Source organism: Mesocricetus auratus, unplaced genomic scaffold (assembly GCF_017639785.1).
Source record: "Mesocricetus auratus isolate SY011 unplaced genomic scaffold, BCM_Maur_2.0 Super-Scaffold_100013, whole genome shotgun sequence".
NCBI classification, from domain to species: domain Eukaryota; kingdom Metazoa; phylum Chordata; class Mammalia; order Rodentia; family Cricetidae; genus Mesocricetus; species Mesocricetus auratus.
Window position 1 is genome coordinate 62,601,619 of NW_024429196.1, and position 21,222 is coordinate 62,622,840.

Below are 21,222 nucleotides of genomic sequence, written 5' to 3' on the forward strand. Positions count from 1 at the left end.
ACCCTAACACAGAAACACAAGCAACATGAAACATCTTTATATAAATACAGTTTAATTCATTCATAAAGAATCAAAGTATGAGCCGGGCATTGGTGGTGCACGCCTTTAATCCCAGCACTCGGGAGGCAGAGACAGGTGGATCTCTGTGAGTTCGAGGCTAGGCTGGACCGACAGCCTCCAAAATAATACAGAGAAACCCTGTCTCGTAAAAACCAAAATAAAATAAAAATAAAAATAAAAATAAGAATCAAAGTATGTCCTTTGTTGGAAAATGGATATATGTGGAGATCATCAAATTAAGGAAATAAGTCAAATGCAGAAAGACAAATGTGGTTTTTTCTCATATGTGGATCCTAAATTATATATAGATAAATGGAACTATGCATATACATATATGTGTGTGTTGGGGAAATTAAGGAAATAAGCCAAATGCAGAAAGACAAATGGTTTTTTATATGTGGATCCTAAATTATGTGTGTAGATGGAACTATGCATAAACATGTGTGTGTTGGGGAGGGCATGAAATGAGAAGGAGCTGGGAGAGGAACAGGAATTGGGCAAGAGCGAGAACAGGGAGATTCTTGGGAGGTGACTGTGCTTAAAATGCATGATGTACTCTTTCATTTTGGTTTTTCTTTTTGAGACAGGGTTTCTCTGTGTATCCCTGGCTGTCCTGGAATTCATTTGTAGACCTGGCTGGCCTCAGACTCACAGAGATCCACCTGCCTCTGCCTCCTGAGTGCTGGGATTAAAGGCATGAGCTGCCACAGCCCGGGTATGGTGTACTCTTAAAAGGAATTGTTTTCACAAGACCCAGTTCTATGTACAATGAGTGTACAGCAATGAGAAAAATGGCCCTAAAACCCAGCAGGAAAATGAGAGGGTTCATGAGCCCTTGTGAGTCACCTGATCAGCTCATAGTTTGTATGGATACAGTCACAGAACTTCATACTTACCCTCCTTCCCAGCTAGATTCTCCTTTGCATACGCTATACACATAGATTTCACGACAACTTACCCACGCCTCCATTTAAATCAGTATTCAAATGGAAGAGCCATTTGACAGCTCTTTACATTCTGTGTTAATTTCTGCCCCAAGTGTGTGCTCTAAAGAGGGGCAGACTTCTTGCCATTTATTATAAATTATTCTCACTGCTCAGTGAATTCACATCACACTAGGCAGACAGACACCTTCAGTAGCTTTTATGTCGTTACACTTCCAAATCAAGGGAAAATGGACCAGAAATCATTGAGAACAATTAACTTTTAAAATACTTAGGTTTTAGAGAAATTGGGATTATTGGGCTGGTTTAACCCCCAGAAACAGCTGACCAGACAAAGGTTAACTCTTGAATCCCAGGCATCAGCCTGGGAATCCAGCATGGGACTGATCAAGACCCCCTGAATCTGGGTGTCAGTGAGGAGGCCTAGGTAATCTATTGAGCCTTGGGCAGCAGATCAGTACCCATCCCAAGTATACACACGGACTTTGGACTCCCATAGAACAATATGAGGTGCACTCTCACCCTGAACTCTTGGGGAAGGGTCTAGGCCCTGCCCTATATGAAATGACAGACTATGGACACCCCCATGGAGGGCCTCACCTTCCCTGGGGGAATGAGGGGATAACGGGGGGGGGGGGGTTGGGGGAAGGGCACGGGAGGAGGGGAGGGAATGGGAGAGGGACCTGGAACTGACTTGTGAAGCAACCTCATTTCTTATCTAAATTTAAACTGGAAAATAAAAAAAAAAAGAAAGGGAAAAAAATTAAAATAAAATAAAATAAAAAAAAGAAAAATGGCCCAGCCTGGGTATTAGGAAGAAGCCATTGCCTTCATTATAACCATTTCTCTCTCTCCTCTCTCCGCTCTCTCTGTCTCTCTGTCTTTTCAAGACTAGGTATATCTTAGGATTTATATTGCTATGTAGAGACACCATGACCACAGCAACTCTTTTAAAGGAAAAAAAATTTAATTGGGGTGGCTTACATTTCAGAGGTTTGGTCCATTATTATCATTGTGTGACACGGTGGCATGGAGGCAGACATGGTGCTGGAGTTGAGTCTTATATCTTGATAGGCAGGCAACAGGAAGTGGTCTACCTCACTGGGCATGCCTTGAGCATGTATGAGACTTCAAAGCCTGCCTCCACAGTGACAAACTTCCCTTAACAAGACCACATATACTCCAACAAGATCACACCTTCTATTAGTGCACTTCCTTTGGGGGTCATTTTCTTTCAAACCACCACAGGGTCTTACTCAGCAGGCCAGGGCAGCCTTGAGTTCAGCTGCGCCCGTGTGCCCTGCTACTCCAGTGTGACAATGATTTTGATGAATGCAACAACTCATTATCTGGGTCCTCACTATCCCCCTTGAAGGTGAAGTGATTGGATGAATCTAAGTTCCTTTCCCCACACCCCTCCTCTAAACAGTCCACCAGCAAGTCTACACAGGCTTCTTTAGCCTTTTTAGCCAGAAACAATCTTCCATGAAGGACAGACAAAATCAGTAGATTCTGAGACATCAGGAATTGTCTATCAGCCTTTCAGAAAACCAAAAGATCTCAAGTGAAGCCCCCTTCATACCCTTTATTAAACTTAGGTGCCGTTCTCTGTCCTTTATATCTCCCCATGCTATTCCACCACTGATCCCAAAAGGAGTAATATTAATGAGAATAGACAGATGACCAGTTTTTATGTTTCTTCTTCTATGACTCTTGGAAAACAGTGTGTAGTCACTTCTTCTTCTTCATCAACGGCTTCACTGTGGCACCTGCACAAACAGACACAGAGATACCTCAGACCCGGTTCCCTGACGGGTATTCTTGAGGGGGTGGAGATTCACCCTGATAGGGCAGTGGGAAGTCAAAACACTTTTTCTTAAGGAGAGAACTCTGATAAACAGCCACTATTGCTACAAAGACAAGAAGCAATCTGTCTCCTACCTTGGGGCTCAGCATGAAGTTAGCCAGATACTCAGTGATGCTATTGGTCTATACAGCATTCTCATACAGCTTCCAATTGCTGGCCTTTGTGTGAGCTCTGTGTACGCACATGTCCATAGGAACATGCAGAGACAGTGCTTTGTGTGAGTGTTGTGGACTGCCCAGATCCATAGGAACATGCAGAGACTTGCAGACAGAGACAAAGAGACTGCATGAAATTGAGAGTAACTAGAGAAGTGGAATTCCACCTAATTGGAGTCCTCCATGACTTCCAAACCATAAAATTTGCCCTCAGAAGGCAGAAAAGGGTGCTTGGAATTAAACCTGGGTCATCTGGAAGATCAGTCATTGTTCTTAACCACTGAATCATCTCTCCAAGGCAGTGACTGGTATCTTGAAGTCCTGCTTGTGGCCTTTCAGTCACCTTGGTTTCTTTAAAAATACCATCTGCTGATCCCAAGATCCTTATGACCATCCTTGCATTCAGCCCTCTGGTCAGCTCAGATTGCTGCAATCACTTCATTAAAGCTTTAGTATACACTGAGGCCTGCAGGTGTCATACTACATTCATTAATTCTTCCATCCTTTTGTCTTATCTATTGAGCATTCCAACTCCCAGTAAATCTTCTCAGGTTCTCCTCTCTCTCTCTCTCTCCCTCTCTCCCTCTCTCTCTGAGATAGGGTCTCACGATGTAGCTTTAAGTAGCCTTGGCTGGTCTAGAATCACCCTGTAGACCCTGCTGGCCTAGAATTCACAGACGCCTGCCTATTTATGCCCCACTGCTGGGATTAAAGGTGTAAACCACCACACCTATCTCAGTAAGTCTTCTCTATGCTCTAAATTCAATCACAACTCCTTCTCTTTGCTACACTGTGCACTTTAACCCTTTAAGTATCATCTGTCGACTAAATAGCAAGCTACTTCCTTTACACTCAAAGGCTTGATCAAATATGTTTATTCTGCACTTACTTCCAGGTCTCCTAACATTTTCTCTACCCATGTGTTTTCCAAGCTTCACCTCTTGCATCTGACTGTAATCATAACCTCTCTCCTCTGGCCCAGTGCAGAGCACAAAAACACAGAGAGAAGCAGAAATGATGGTTTAAGCTCTGTTAAGATAGGAGTGTGTCTTCTTCCTCTACATCAAAGTTTCCTCCATCCAAACTTAAGTAGCTAGGTGGAATGCTAGGAAATGTCCACACACCCACCGCGTTGGCATGGGTGTGATCTGAGTTAGCTTCAAGAATCCACTGTGATTGAAGTCTTGGCCTCAGGATGGTCCTGTTGGGAGGTTATGGACTTTGGGAGGAGGAGCCTAGTGGGAGATCTTTAGGTTATTGGGATTATGGAGAAATCCTCATAGGACTGGTAGTTGCCTTGGCTTTTACCCATCAATTACTCTTCATAGTGTGAGATGTATTAACTTGCTTGGTCTTTAAAAAACACTCTCTATGATCTGTAACCTAGGTGCTACCTTTATCTGAAGTCCAATCAATAGAACTTCCTCTCTCCAAAACTGTGAGGTACATATAGAACTTTCTGCTTTTTAGCAATAACTGTCTTAGGTGTTTTATTGAAGCAATGAAAAGCTGACTAATATACTCACCAACATGGAGAAGGCACCTTCTCACACAATTCTATGTGTGGAGATCAGAGTCACTATATTCTGGAGGGAATCATATGCTTTGAATTCCTCAGAAATAGTGTATTTCTTTCTGTTTCTAGCATACAGAGGCATGAGATAGATGCTTTAGTTTTGCATTCTCTCAGAGCTGAGCAATTTCCAGGTTCCCTTGTGTCTTGAAAATTTATCTCTGACCACCTTTCTGTATTGCATGGAAAGTGCCAACTTATTAATAGGCCATCTATCTTCTATAAATGACATTTACAAAGTGGATTTCAAACTCTGAGTGGGAAATAATGTAGTTTACTAGAGTACTTTTTGATTGAAAGGAATGTTTCACAGTGGAAAGCCTGCTAGTTGGCAGCCAGAGAGTTAGAGCCAGCCCTGACTTCTCCAGTTTTTTCTTCATCCTCCATGACTCTAGTAGTCAGAACACAAGACAAATTTTTTTAAAATGGGTTCCTAAATATTGATGGTTGTATATCTACAACCTCATCCAGCTGAGATGTTGTATTGAAAATGTAAAGACCATTTTCTGGCTTTAGTGGAGTCCCTTGGAGAAGTACAATGCAGATGGTTATTTCAGTGGTCTCAGTTGCTTTATATTGCCTGCTTTGACACGTGCCTCTTTCTTCAACAGCTCTTTAGTGGGTACAGCACATCTCCACCTGCCTAGACCCAATGTCCTAATCTATGACTATTAGAGGTTCCCTCTTGACTGCTATTTCCAGAAAACCTTTGTAAGAATTCTCTCCTCCTACCTAGAGAGAAAGCTCTCTGGCCCCCTTTGAACTATCTGCTGTGATTGAGTCATTGGGAAAGCTAGCAGAAATGGAGATTCAAAAATGGCCAGGCATCTTAACCCTCAAGAAGCTCAAGGCCTCCTGCAAAGACAAAGCCCTAAAGCTATAGCAAGAGCAGCAACGCTAAAATGATAGGTCTGACATTTAAAAGATAGAGGAGGAGCTGCTCAACAATCAGAAAGGACATTGGGTCCAACCTGGGCAGATCAGGCCAAGCATCCTAGAGCAGGCAAGTTGAAATAAATGAGTAAAGGTGAGTCAGGCAAAGTCTGGGGATAGGGTGGGGGCCAGAGCAATACTCGAGTGGAGGAAGGGAAAGAAAGGACCCTTAGAAGAGGAGAGAAAACACCAAGACAGGAACTGAGGCATGGAGCATCCTTTGAGTACTGGGACTTCCTTCTGTAAGTCAGGGGAGGACTAATATATCGTTAGTGGAGAGGAAGAGTGTAGTTTCATGGGGCCCATGATGTTGCATTTTAGCCATTTAAAAGCATTAATTGCCAATGAAATTTTGATGGATCTAATTTCTCTTCTAATACTTTACCCGCTTTGATACAGTACCTTGGGCTGGTCCTTGAGCTTGTGAGTGATCTTTCCACTTCAGTCTCTCAGGCAGGGGCATTTGGGTGTGTGGCCTGCTCTCACTGCATTTTCTCCCTAATCTTTTGGTTCTTTGCAATGGCTGATTAAAAGGATGTTAACCTTATTCTGTTAAGGAGCAATGTAAGACTTTTCACCTGATTTTGCTTGTTTCTTATGAATGCAGAGCTAAGGAACATCATTGTCTGTATTGATCTCCATCTTGTGCATCATGTGCCTGTTCTTGGTAAGGGAGAACCTGATTGCTGATGCTCACCATAAGAAAAACTGGACTCAGTGCTCAGCAGTGGGACGTATTAGGAGCTTGTGGCTATGGGGATTTGAAGGATACTAGATACAGTGAGATTTTATTTTATTAAAAGTATATTTGTTATCCCAGCACTTGGGAGGCAGAGACAGGCTGATCTCTGTGAGTTTGAGGCCAGATTTGTCTAAACAGCTAGTTCTGGGACAGCTAAGGCTACACAACAAAACCCTGTCTCTAAAAAAAACAAACTGGGTGTTTGTGGCACACACCTTTAATCCCAGCACTTGAGGGGCAGAGGTAGGAGGATCTCTGTGAGTTCGAGACCATCCTGGTCAACAAGAGCTAGATCTAGGATGCTCTCCAAAGCTACACAGAGAAATCCTGTCTAAAACAAAAACAAAAACAAAAAACCAACAACAAAAATGTATTTGTTATTTTTATGTATGTGCATATGTGTGTATGTTTGTGTGACTTTATGTGCAATGTGTGTGCGAATATTCTCAGAGGCCAGAGGGTATGGGAGTCCCTGAAATTCAGGGTGATAATTTATGTTTTAAGATGTTTAACATACACTCTTACTTATAAAGAAACAATTTAAAGCATTAATCATCTTCAAACTCAATACAAGTGATTAAAATCCCACTGTTCTTGATAATCTCTAAGTAATTGGGCTTTCTTTATCTGCATTTCTATCCATCTGATTCCCAATGGATTAGTCCTTTCTCCCCAACTTCCCATACTTCCTCCCTCCTGTTTTCTTTTTTTACAATACAGCTCTTTGAAAGTCATCAGAAATCTTTACCCAGAAATCCAAGTACCACCAAATTCCTAGAATTAGATGCCTGTACATTTGAAATCCCAATCCCCACCCCAGTGATTTTCCTTGAAAACTGGAATTCTGGGTTTGAAATACTTGTTTTAAGAGTCTGTTTTTACTTTTGTGTTTGAGTTAATTTTGTTTTCTCATTTGTAGCATCTCATTTTAAATGCTTACATTCACAGAAAACACTCCCTTTAGTCCCTTTCTGAACAGAAATGGAGGAGGAGAGATTGGATTGGGGCAGAGAGGAGGTAGAGGAGGAAATGGGAGAAGAGGAGGAAGGGTAAACGTCTGTCATAATGTAAAATAAATAAATTATTTAAAAGAACATAAACTAAATCTTCCAAGAGAAGCAAATGTGACAAATTCAAGTTGAATATCTCTTTCTCTGGGGTCTCAGTCTATGACCAGAAGTGGCTCACTCTAGCCCCTTGGGAACTGCCTGTTCTTTGCATCCACAAGTGTCTGCTCCCTCACAAACCCAGAGAATGGGTGGGAGATTTCTGTTGATGGACCAGAACTGCTGGTAGCTGAATGGTTGAGGGTGGTGACTACAGGGGATTTTTTTTCACTTTGTTGTATAGAAACCAAGGTGAATTCCTACATGTCTCCTTGTAGAACTAAAGAAAAAGATATCACCCACAAATTCCAGGAATGTTGTACCAAAATTATCCAGAGATATCTGTACTCCCTATTTGTTGTCTATCTCTGCATCTGGGCCGCCATCTCTTTTGACTGTCATGTAAAACCTTTGGAATGAATTAACTTGACAGACTACTGACTTCCACTATCCCCCAAACTAAGAGCCATCAGATAATATGTGAAACCTGTAGCAGAGTTTTCCCCATTTTTCTGTAATTCATGGGCCCACCTACCTGCTGTCTCCATCAATGCATCAATGTTTAGTTTAATGCATTGATTTGGATTGCCTTTTATTCTGGGACTATTTAAGTTCATGTGCCTTCTTGAGTAAAGGAGGAGTATGTCATTCAGGGCAACCTGAATCCACATTTACTGGGCCATGCTCACTCACGTTTAGCTCACGATAAACTATCTCTTATTGTTTAGAGTGAGAGTCACATTTTTCTAGGACAAAAGAAACTCACATTCTAAAAGTTCATGTCCTCTGTGGGGCATTGGTGGCTCGCGCCTTTAATCCCAGCACTCAGGAGGCACAGGCAGGCGGATCTCTGTGAGTTGGAGGCCAGCCTGGTCTACGGAGTGAGTTCCAGGACAGCCTCCAAAACAATACAGAGATACCCTGTCTCAAAAAACCAAAAAAAAAAAACAAAAAAAAAAAACCAAAAAAAAAACCAAAAAACAAAAAACAAGAATTCATGTCCTTCAAGCCCTCACTGGGGTGAATGAAGACCCTTACAGGATTTCCCCCCCTCATGGTTGGGGTGGTAACACCTTGTTCTTTGGGTCCTAACGTTTTGAAAGAAGATTCGGTCTTTGAGTTAAATGGGATATTATTTGATGGAAGAAGGAAACACTTGCAGTTCTCCAAGGGAATTCCAACTTGCACTAGGCTTTTTGTCTTCTAGCTTCCATGGGACCCACTTGAACTCTATGAACAAAGGCACCTAGCAGTGTGGTCCTCTGGTTTGGACTAAGTTTTCCTTTGGTTTGGGTAGAGAGTAGAGCATGGATAAGAAAGAAGCGTCTCTCTCTGTGGACTGTGGATGAGAGGGAAGTACTGACCCCATTTCCAGTGATTAATCTTCTCTCCAACCAGGTAGATGCTGGCATTCAGGATATAACAGACCAAGAAGAAGATGATAATACCCAGTGGGTTGAGGGAGGCAAACACAGGGTACACCCAGTTTCCGGTCTGAGAGTAGCGCCACAGGACCCTGCATGAACAAGAAGTGAAAATGATCAGGATCACAGAGGCCAGCAAGCTATTTGTACCTCAGGTTCAGTGGGACACTAGAAGACAGCAGGTGAAAACCAGCCTGGGAAATGTTTGTCAACACCTGAAGTATTCCCGAAGATCTACAGAAGGCAGTTGGTCATCTCTTTGTGTTGTTACTTGTTTTAATAAAACATCTTTTTCTCATAGAATGAGCCAGTCTTTTCCTTATCTAATACTTTGTGATTCATCTTGGTGAAAGGCCAGAAGCATATAACAAACATATCATTAGCAAAGGAGGGTATGTGAACACGTGCCTTCATTTGCTTTCCTTGAGACGGACAGCTGACTGAGAATTAGACCTGGAAAGATGGTGTCAATTTTGTTGCCTGCAGCTGAAGGTGCGATGTATGCTGCTGTTGGTTTTGGTCCTAAGAGGACTGCACAGTTTCTCTTAGCTCTTGTTGACACGGGCAGGGTAGAGATCCTGCATCATTGCTCTAAAACAGGATGCCTGGAGATTATGTGTTATCTCTGACTTTAGCTCACAGGAATCCTTAGGGATCCAGCAGTAGGTAGGGATGGATGAGCTGGTAGGGGGGCTCAGAATTTACTCATGTGAGGATAGAATATAAGTTGTTTCTGTGAGCCAAAGGAAAGAAAAGAAATGCTGGGAGAGAAGCCATGATGTCTCAGTGAAGACTAAAAATGCTGGAAGCCAACTGCACTGAAGATGCCAACGTCTAAAATAACTTAAGACACAAAATATGTGTTAAGGGATGATGTCGCCTCAGCTGCAGCTAACAATTGTTAAGTGTATAGAATCTGGAAGAGGGTTCTGTGACATAAACGTTCAGTCTGCCACCTATTAGCTACATTATCTCTAGCAATTTATTAACTCTGTGGTGGAGACCAGAGATCCAGACAGCAATACACCTCCTCAAGATGCTGCAAGAATAGCCAGAATGAAACACGTGTTTTTGAGCCATGTATTTCATGTGTAATACAAAAGGCAGTGCCTGGCATGTGGGAGTGTGACAGGAGTTCCTAAGCAGCCATGGACAGCACAGCACTGTTTCTTGTAAGAGGGAAGATAGACCAGGCCTGAGAAAAAGAATTTCAACATGGTTGTCTACCAGAGGAGTTCAGAAAAATGAAGCTTTGTACTTAGTTAAGTCTTCAAAACCCTGAATGTAATCTCTGTTGTTTCAATATGTTTGGTATATGTTTTTTGAACAAGGGCTAATATATGGGATCAGGGCTAGGGCAGGGAAAAGGGGATCTGGAGTGTGGAATTTATAGACTCATCTCTATGCATCAAAGGATACTGTCAACTACTGCAGGATATTTGATCACACTGTGAACCCTGACATTGTGTTATGTACTGGAAAAACCTGTTCCTAGTTGTGGTGTGGCTCAGCCCTAGCACACACCTTTAATTCAAGGGCTTTCTGTTTGAATATTGTAAACAGAATGAAATAAAGTCAGCCATAGGTCAAGGCACAGAGCAAGTAATCAGTTGACAGGAAGAAACCATAGAGAGTCAAGAGGATAGACAGAGAGTCACACAAGAAGTAGAAGGAATGGTCTTTCAGTATGAGGAGTTTTGTTTGAGCTTGTGTAAGAGAAAGTTCTTCCTGGAACATCAGTGGAGGAGGAAGGTCAGCTGACTGCTTTCTCTGCCTCTCTGTGCTAGCAGGAGTTTTGTTTGAGCTTGTGTAAGAGAAAGTTCTTCCTGGAACATCAGTGGAGGAGGAAGGTCAGCTGACTGCTTTCTCTGCCTCTCTGTGCTAGCAGGTTTTCACACCAGCATCTGGCTCCTGAGTCTTTATTGGTAAAATCAAACTATTAAGATTTAGTCAAAAACAACAATCACCAGTGTTTAAGGGCTGTCTATGGGATACAGAAAGATATGAGTAAATCATATTACATATATTAATAGTCTAACATGTAGGATACATAAATAAATTGCCTAATTCAAAAACACTCCCAAAAAATGCAACTAGAAACAGACGGGTGACTTGAATAGACATTCCACAAAGACTATAAACAAGGAAGATGTCAGATGTCACTAACATCTGGAGAATGCAGTTCAAAGCCAAGAGCCATCACACCATTTCACAGAATGACTACTATATAAAACAAAACCCCAAACAAATTAAACCACAGAACATATGTGTTTGTAAGGATATGGAGAAATCGGATTCCTTCTACTCCATCAGCAAGGGAAAGTGTAAGGAAGTCCATCAGAGTGTTAAGTAAGCTATCATCTGCCTTATGTACTCATTACCACTTGGTAATATACTTGAGATCAGAGACCCAAAGATAACTGTACATTAGCGTCTACAGCCCAAAGATGGAAACAGCCCAGGAGGCCATTGATGGGTGAATGGAGGAGTAAAAAGAAAAACATTTGAACATAGGTTACAACATAGGTGTGAACCCTGAAGGTGATATGGTGTGAAAAAGACATACGTGACTCCAGTTGTAGGAGGAAGCGTCAGATTCACAGAGACAGTAAGGGTGAGGGGTGGGCAGAAAAGGGATGGGAAGTGTTGTTTAGTGGGTTCAAAGTTCTGGTATTAGCTGTATAATGTGAATGTACTTAACGCCACAGAAGTACACACTCCAAATGGGTAAAATGGTTGATTTTATGATATGTTCCCTTTGTTACAATCAAAATCAATTTAGGGAGTTACGCTAGCTAGTTGCATTTAAACTTGACACAAGCTAGAGTCATTTTGAAGAGGGAACCTCAATAGAGACAATCCCCCACTAAACTGGTCTGTAGGCCAGCCTGTGGTACATTTCTTGACTGATTGATGTGATCAAGCCTAGCTCATTGTGAATGGTGCTGGGTTCTTCAAGAAGCAAGCGAAGAAAAACATGGCGAGCAATTTCAGTAGCATTCCACATGACCTCTGTTTCTCTCTCACCTTTAGGTTCCTGCCCTGCTTTCACTCAATGGCAGAGTGTGACCTAGGAGTTGTAGGCTAAAATAAACCCTTTCCCCACCCTTGCTTTGGCCATGTGTTTTATTAAAGCAAGAGAAATCCTAAGGCAGATAGCATCAGTCTTGTGGTTGTGCAAGTACGTGACCAGGCTTGACGCTTTGTCCCTAGCCCTGCCCTGCTGGGATCTTTATTCTCCCAAATCATTCAGCTGCTCCCTGATACATGGAAGATGTGATGATTATAACGATTATGATAAATACTAGGATGAAGTTGTGCATGGCACAGATGCATTGCAGAATGCTTTTCATGGTGTTCCTTGCCTGCATGGTTGTTTCTTACAACAGACAAGAGTAGGAACAAGGGGAAGAAAACAAATGTCTCAAGCAGATAGGAATGGATCCCAGAACACACTCTAACAGATTATATTAATTAGTTCACATGGTTTGCTCTAGATACATGAAATTAGGGCTTCCTAACTCCCATGTCCTTTTATGTAATGTCCACAATCAAGGACGTTCCCCTAGGGACATGGAAAGTTACTGTTAACTTTCTTTTCCTTTCAGCATAAGGCTTATGAAGAAAAGATCCCGAGGTTGGTAAACCAATTGTGTTTTTTCACAGAGAACATGCCAGAGAAATGACAGCTGTTAGGTGGCAGTAGGAAAAGTAGAAGAGAGTGGAGACAGAGGTAAATTGTAGTAGTTGTTAAAGGGCATTCGGCAGGGGTGACTGAGGAGAGTCACTGTGCCAGCTTTCTTGAATGTAGAGAGAAAAGGGAGTGGGGAGGGGAGGGAGGGGGAAGAAGGGAGGGGGGGATGACAGTATGCCTTGCCTGCATCTCACCTCTCTCTCCTGCATGGACTGAACTTTGAAACTCATCCACACCGTCCTGAGACACCTTCTTTGGGTGCGAGGCATCCTTGTCAAAGACCATGGGGATTCTTGTCTGCCTGATCTCAACTGTCACTACCTCAGCTGCCCTCCTGCCCCATCTGATCACGAAGACAAGAGAATTACCCTCATCTTTTGCTTCCTGATTCTTTTCCTTATCTTTCCTCATGACTCCAGAAATCTCATCCCACCTGAAGGATCAACGATGGGTATCTCTCTGCACTCATTTCCCTTTAGAAAGCATTTGATGAGTTTCCTCTTGGTGGGTGACTCACAGTCTTTGCTGTAGAGAGAAACTGCTGTGGGATGTGTTGTGGGGATTACTTTCTTAATGCCCTTTATGTATCCTAAACAAATAGAACCAGCATTGGATTGTTTACAGGAGGGGTGTTTGAGACAGCATCTCTCTGTATAGACCTCTCCATCATGGAACTCACTTTGTAGACTAGGCTGCTTTTGAACTCAAGAGATCACCTGCCTCTGCCTCCTGAGTGCTGGGACTAAAGGCATGCACCACCACAAATTGGCCCAGCATTAGATTTTAATAGAACCTGAACATGGGATTTTCAACTGACTATTTTTAAAAAAACCATATTCCAGACCATTTCTTTCACAACTCATCCTCATCTCTATTAGTGAAACCATGGTCTTTCCTAGCCACTATCTGAAAATTCTTAAGCGTATTCTTAATGTGTCCTTTACATTCACCCATTACATGCCAATCAATTCATAAACCTATACCACTCCTTATCAATTCATAAACCTATTCCACTCCTTATCAATTCATAAACCTATTCCACTCCTTCAACAATGTGTTTCTAGTCAATGCTTCGTTTCAAAAGAATCTTGTGCTTTCTGTATGCTGTTGTTATTTCTAGTTTCTGTTACAAGTATTTTAGTTAGTTTTTAATTTGTACCCCAGAGGCCTGCCCCTAAATAGAAGAGCATTGTGTGATTTCCTAATAGTTATTTTCATACATCAGCATGATGGCTGTTTGAGTATCACTGTGGAAAATGGGGCTAAGATTCTAACCCTTGCTAAGATTTGAATTTAAAAACCATGTTGTGGGAGAATTGTTCACATTGTCACTCCTCTGTGTCAATAAAGGCACCTTGAATCAAGGATGGAGTCAACAATTGGCTGATTGGGATTAGCCATAGAGATGCTGGAGGACTGAGGAAGTTGGATAGAAAGGGACAGGAAGAGAGGAGGGGCTGAGGGGATTTCTGGGGCTTTTCGGATGGGGACAGTGAGTGTGGATAGTAGGGTCAGCTGTTGGTCCCTCCACTGTCTCCTGGACTTACCAGGTTTTCTAACGCTATTTCTGACTCCCTAGTTTTTATTAATACTAGAACAATTTAGGAAGTGCTGTAAAACCATGTTTGACTATGATGATTCTAGATAAAGGTTGCATTTCAGAAATAGCCAACAGTGGCTCTTGGAAAGATTTCACCATGATGCAATAATTGGAAATGGAGAGACTTGTAAGTGCGGGTGTGGTCGGCTGATCTGAACTTGCCTTGGTTTGGCTCTTAGCAACTTGTAATATATTCTTGGAATACAATTTATAGTTGTGTGCGTAAATGAGGAATGGGCTTAAATATTGTTATTCTTGAGGAGTGTGGTAGTTAATGTTGACTGCTAACCTTACAGGAACTGGAGTTGTCCAGTAGACAAGTCGATAGACACATATGATGGACTACTCTGATTTGGTTAGCCTTTGGGGCGTGGCTATGAGGGAGCACCTTGATTAGGTTGCTTGAGGTGGAGAGGCCTGCCCTAAACGTGAGTAGTGCCATTTACTAGTCTGGGACCCTGGACTGTACAGAAAGGAGAAATTCAGCTGACTCACAAGCATTTATGGCCTTCCTGTTGCTGACTGTCATGCAGTGGGAACAGCTTGTTGCAGTCCTAACTCTGTGTGGTCTTTGGGTTTTCAGAGCCCCCTATGCATGCTTTTCATGATCTCTTCCCTTCCCCTCCTTCCGTCTCTGTGTTCTTGCAGCTCCTCGTGTTTTTATTACATTTTATCACTTTCCAGCCCAGGCTCCTGTAGTTTGTATGCATGGCTTGTTTCCACTTATTAAGTATCAGTCCCCTGCAGGCTGAGCCCGGCCTTATTTGACCTTGCTTTTCCTAGCACCAGCAGCTCTGTATTAGGGGAAATATGTATTCAAATCCCCTTTTAAAAAAGGAAGGAGGACAGGAACATTCCTTTCTCCACCCATCACCACTGCCTCAGAAAGAGAGAGGTGAGGTGTTTTGGGGCTGAGAGAACAGGGAGGCGTAAGCAAGACAGCAGATTTCTAGGTGACTAAAGCTTTCCAAAGGAAATGAAACATTTTTAGTCATTACTCCTCTGCAAGGCTTTGTTTTCCCTCTGCAGGGCCAAAGCTCCAATTTTGCAACCTGAAAAGTAGCAGAAAGTGAACAGCTCAGGGGAGGCAGTCCCCAGGGGACCTACGAGGCTATTTTTAGGCCATTGTACTGTGGTTTTTATCAGAATGATGTCTCTGGTGCAGTTAGCAGCTCCTTGTAGACTCATGTTTGTTTGTCATGTTCCCTGTGGACCCGCCCATGTTCAGAACCTCAGTCTTCCTAGGCTGTCTCCCCTTTTGATCATCTCAATCGCCACACTCTCAGTGCTCACCTACAGCACTTCTCCATGGTGTCTAGCACCACGGAACCTGCTGTGACCATGGGTGCTCATGAGGGTCTGGAGGTGCATTTTGTTTAATGGGGCAGGGCTAGCAGGCAGCAAAGAGTCTCATGTCCTCCGACTGGGGACTGGACTTTGGGACAACAACAAAAAGCTCACCTTAGTCTCAGAACTTCCAAATCTTTCTTAAGGTTTTGTGCTTGTACTTGTTCTGTCCCCCTTTAGGCCCCTCTGCGTTATGACCTCATGACCTTGAGCATGCCAACCAAGCCCTTCAAACCCTGGTGTTCAGAGGCCACTGATAACTAAGTTACCATCCTCCATTCATGCTCTGGGATTAACGATGGTTTGTGAGTATCTGACTGACATTGACACTGCTCCTGAGCTTCTGCCTCTCCTCTCCCTCAGTCCCCTTTCCATGCTTCAGTTACGGCCACCCTACCTACCTTTGTACTTAACTCACAGTCCTTACCAGTAGACTCTGTGACCGTTTACATATTTTTTAATTAATTTTTTTTCTTTTTTATTTAAATTAGAAACATGCATGCTTCAAATGTAAATCCCAGCTTCCCCCCCACTCCCAGACCTCCCCACTCCCCCACCCCCAGCCCAATCCCCACATCTTTCCCCAGGGAGGGTGAGGCCCTCCTTAGGGAGATCTCCAGAGTCTGTCATTTCATCCAGGGCAGGACTTAGGCCCTTCCCCATGTGTCCAGGCTGAGAGAGCATCCCTCCATGTGGAAATGGACTCCTACTAAAGTTCATTTGTATGCCGTGGTGAACACTGATCTACTACCCAAGGCCCCAGAGGTATCTGAGGCCTCCTCACTGACACTACATTCATGGAGTCTGGATCAGTCCCTTGCTGGCCTCTCAGCCATCAGTCTGGGGTTCAAGAGTTCCCCCTTGTCAAGTCAGCTCCCTTTGTGGGTTTCACCAGCACAGTCTTGACCCCTTTGCTCATCACTCCTCCATTTCTGTCACTGGGTTCCTGCGGGTCAGTTCAGTGTTTACCTGTGAATATCTGTCTCTGCTTCCATCAGTCACTGGATGAAGGTTCCAGGATGTCATATAAGGAAGTCATCAACATTATCATTAGGTAGGGGCTATTAATGCAGTCTCTCTGCTATTACTTAGTTTTCCAGTTGGTGTTATCCTTGTAGATCTTTGGAAATCTCACTGGTGTCAGCTCTCTCCTCAAAGCTATAATGACTCCATCTGTTATGGTATCTCTCATCTTGGTCTCCTCTATTCTTACCCTGACTCAACCTTCCTGCCCCCCCCCATGTCTTCTTCTACCCTCCTCTTATCCCCCTCTCTTTTTCTTGGCTCCCTCTCCTCTCCCCTCCATGTTCCCAATCTGCTCAGGAGATCTTGCCTCGTTCCACTCCTCTGGGGTATAATGCATATCTCTTGAGAACCTCCCTGTTTCCCAGACTCACTGGTCCTGGAATTGTAGGCTGACACTCCCTGATCCATGTCTAAAATCCATATATGAGTGAGTACATACCATGTTTGCTTTCTGTGACTGGGTTACCTCACTCAGAATGGTTTCTTCTAGTGCTGTCCATTTGCCTGAAAATTTCAAGATTCCATTGTTCTTTTTTCTGCTGAGTAGTACTCCATTGTGTAAATGTACCACATTTTCTCTATCCACTCTTCAGTTGAGGGGCATCTAGGTTGTTTCCAAGTTCTGGCTATTACAAATAATGCTGCTATGAACATAGTAGAACAGACATCCTTGTTGTATGAATGGGCATCTTTTGGGTATATGCCTAAGAGTGGAATTGCTGGGTCGTGTGGTAGAATGATTCCTGAGGAATCTCCATACCGATTTCCAAGGTGGCTGTACAAGTTTGCACTCCCACCAGCAATGGACAAGTGTTCCCCTTTCTCCACATCCACTTCAGCATAAACTGTCAAAGGTGTTTTTGATTTTAGACATTCTGACAGGAGTTGTTTTGATTTGCATTTCCCTAGTGGCTAAGTATGTTGAGCACTTTCTCAAGTGTTTCTCAGCCATTTTAGTCTCCTTTACTGAGAATTCTCCATTTAGTTCAGTCACCCACTTTTTAATTGGATCCTTTGGTGTTTTGGAGAATAGCTTCTTGAGTTCTTTGTAAATTTTGGAGATCAGTCCTCTGTCAGATGTAGGGTTAATGAATATCTTTTCCCAATCTGTGGGTTGCCTTTTTGTCTTACTGACTGTGTCCATTGCCTTACAGAAGCTACTCAGTTTCAGGAGGTCCCATTTATTAATTGTCGATCTCAGTGTTTGTGCTACTGGTTTTATGTTCAGGAAGTGGTTTCCTGTACCAATTCGTTCAAGGGTACCTCCCACTTTCTCTTCTAAGAGGTTCAGTGTGGCTGGATTTATGTTGAGGTCTTTGATCCATTTGGACTTAAGTTTTGTGCATGGTGATAGACATGGATCTATCTGCAGTCTTCTACATGCCAATACCCAGTTATGCCAGCACCATTGAAGATGCTATCTTTTTTCCATTGTATAATTTCAGCTTCTTTTTAGAAAATCAGCTGTTCATAGGTTTGTGGATTAATCTCAGAGTGTTCAATTCAATTCCATTGGTCTACCTGTCTATTTTTGTGCCAATACCAAGCTGTTTTCAGGACTACAGCTCTATAATAGATCTTGAAGTCAGGGATGGTGATGCCTCCAGATGTTGCTTTGTTGAGTAAGGTTATTTTGGCTATCCTAGGTCTTTTGTTTTGCCATATAAAGTTAAGAATTGTTCTTCCAAGGTCTGTGAAGAATTGTCCTGGAATTTTGATGGGGATTGCATTGAGTCTGTAGATTGCTTTTGGCAGGATTGCAATTTTTACTACACTGATCCTATCTATACAAGAGCATGGGAGATCTTTCCATTTTCTGGTGTCTTCTTTAATTTCTTTCTTTAAAGATTCAAAGTTCTTGCGATACATGTCTTTCACTTGTTTGGTAAGCATTACCCCAAGGTATTTTATGTTGTGTCTGGCAATTGTAAAGGGTGATGTTTCTCTGATTTCTTTCTTAGCCCTCTTATTGTCTGTATATAGTAGGGCTACTGATTTTCTTGAGTTGATCTTGTATCATGCACTTTGCTGAAGGTGTTAATCAGCTGTAAGAGTTCCCTGGTAGAGTTCTTTGGGTCACTTATGTAAACTATCATATTATATGCAAATAGTGAAAGTTTTACCTCTTCCTTTCCAATTTGTATCCTCTTGATCTCCTTTTGTTGTCTTATTGCTCTAGCTAGAACTTTGAGTACAATATTGAAGAGGTATGGGGAGAGGGGACAGCCTTGTCTTGTTCCTGATTTTAGTGGAATCGCCTTGAGTTTCTGTCCATTTAGTTTGATGTTGGCTGTTGGTTTGCTGTATATCGCTTCTATTATGTTTAGGTATGTTCTTGTCATCCCAGATCTCTCCAAGACCTTTACCATGAAGAGGTGTTGGATTTTGTCAAAGGCTTTTTCAGCATCTAGTAAGAGGATCATGTGATTTTTGTTTCTCAGCTTGTTTATATGGTGGATTACATTGATAGATTTTTCATATTTTGAAGCATCCTTGTATCCCTGAAATGAAGTCTACTTGATCATGGTGGATAAGTTTTCTGATATGTTCTTGGATCTGATTTGCCAGTATTTTATTGAGTATTTTTGCATCAATGTTCCTGAGGGATATTGGTCTGAAGTTCTCTTTCTTAGTTGTATCTTTGTGTGGCTTGGGTATCAATGTTATTGAAGCCTCCTTAAAAGAGTTTGGCAACTCTGCTTCTATTGCATGGAATACTTTGAGGAGAATTGGTATAACCTGTTCTTTGAATTTCTGGTAAAATTATGCACTGAAGCCATCTGGCCCTGGGTTTTTGTTTGTTTGTTTGTTTGTTTTTGTTTTTGTTTTTTGAGTTGGGAGACTTTTGATGACTGCTTCTATTTCCTTAGGTGTTATAGGTCTATTTACATTGCTTATCTGTTCTTGATTTAATTTTGGCAGGTGATATCTATCCAGGAAGTCTTCCATTTCATTTAAATTTTAGAATTTTGTGGAGTACAGGTTTTCAAAGTATGACCTGATGATTCTCTGGATTTTCTCAGTGTCTGTTGTTATGTCCCCCTTTTCATTTCTGATTTTATTAATTTGCATGTTCACATTTGGCTGTTTGCTGAGCTTGGATTGGCTTGTCTACTATCTTGTTGATTTTCTCAAAGAACCAACTCTTTGTTGCATTGATTCTTTGTATTATTTTCCTAGTTTCTGCTTTATTGATTTCAGCTCTCAATTTGATTATTTCCTAGTGTCTACTCCTCCTGGGTGGGTTTGCTTCTTTGCGTTCTAGAGCTTTCAGCTGTGCTCTTAATTCTCTAGTGTAACTATTCTCCAGTTTCTTCATGTGGGCACTTAGTGCTATGAACTTTCCTCTTAACACTGCTTTCAAAGTGTCCCATAAGTTTGGATATGTTGTGTCTTCATTCTCATTGAATTCTAGGAAGTCTTTAATTTCTTTTTTTATTTCTTCTTTGACCCAGGAGTGGTGTAAATAGCACATTATTCAATTTCCACGAGTTTGTAGGGTTCCTGCAGTTTGTGTTGTTGTTGAACTCTAATTTTAAAACATGGTGGTCTGATAAGATACATAGAGTTATTCCAATTTTTTGTACCTGTTAAGGTTTGCTATGTTGCCAAGTATGTGGTCAATTTTTGAGAAGGTTCCATGTGGTGCTGAGAAGAAGGTATATTCTTTTGTGTTTGGATGGAATGTTCTGTAGATGTCTGTCAAACCCAATTGGGTCATAACTTCTATTAGTTCCTTTGTTTCTTTGTTCAGTTTCTGTCCTGTCCTGTCTAGTGGTGACAGTGGGGTGTTGAAGTCTCCCACTGTAAGTGTGTGAGGTTTTATGTGTGGTTTGAGTTTTAGTAATGTTTCTTTTACGAATGTGGATGCCTTTGTATTTAGGGCATAGATGTTCAGAATTGAGGCTTCATCCTGGTGGATTTTCCCTGTGATAAATATGAAATGATCTCCATATCTTTTGATTTATTTCAGTTTAAAGTCTAGTTTGTTAGATATTAGGATTGCTACCCCTGCTTGTTTTTTGGGACCATTTGATTGGAAAATCTTTTCCCAACCCTTAATTCTGATGTGTTCTTGGATCTGTGGTCTCTTAGTGTTGGTAGAACATCTATCCAGGACCTTCTGGCTTTCAGAGTTTCCATGGAGAAGTCATGCGTGATTCTGATAGGTTTGCCTTTATATGTTATTTGCCCTTGTTCCTTAGCTGCTCTAAGTATTCTTTGATTATTCTATATGCTTGGGGTCTTGATTATTATGTGGCAAGGGGACTTTTTTTTGGTGATCCACTCTATTTGGTGTTCTGTAAGCTTCTTGTACCTTCACTGGCATGTCTTTCTTTAGGTTGGGAAAGTTTTATTCTATGATTTTGTTGAATATGTTTTCTGTCCCTTTGAGTTGGATTTTTTCACCTTCTTCTATACCTATTATTCTTAGGTTTGGTCTTTTCACGGTGTCCTATATTTCCTGGATATTTTGTGTTAGGGATTTGTTGGACTTAAGATTTTCTTTGATTGATGAATCTATTTCTCCTAGTGTGTCTTCAACACCTGAGATTCTCTCTTCCATGGCTTGTATTGTTGGTTATGTTTGCATCTGTAATACCTGACCATTTCCCCAGTTTTTCTATTTCCAGCATTCCTTCAGACTGTGTTTTTTATTGTCTTCATGTCAGCTCTCAACCCTTGCACTATTTGAATTGTTTCTTGTAATTTTTGCTTCGTGTTTTCCTCCATTTCTTGCATCTGTTAGA

At 41.9% G+C, this 21,222-nt stretch overlaps 1 protein-coding gene across 3 annotated transcripts in view; it reads right to left on the reverse strand.

Annotated features, from left to right (window-relative positions):
- Positions 1–1,950: 1,950 nt before the first annotated feature.
- Positions 1,951–21,222, reverse strand: part of Adtrp (androgen dependent TFPI regulating protein) — a 91,654-nt gene continuing 72,382 nt past the window's right edge. For 2 of the 3 annotated variants that reach the window (XM_040755228.1, XM_040755227.1), the window contains 2 exons: positions 8,745–8,896; positions 1,951–2,773 (listed from right to left, as the gene is read on the reverse strand). In XM_040755228.1, coding sequence (XP_040611162.1) covers positions 2,736–2,773; positions 8,745–8,896 — 190 coding nt within the window. In that variant the 3' untranslated portion in view covers positions 1,951–2,735. 3 annotated transcript variants of the gene reach the window in all.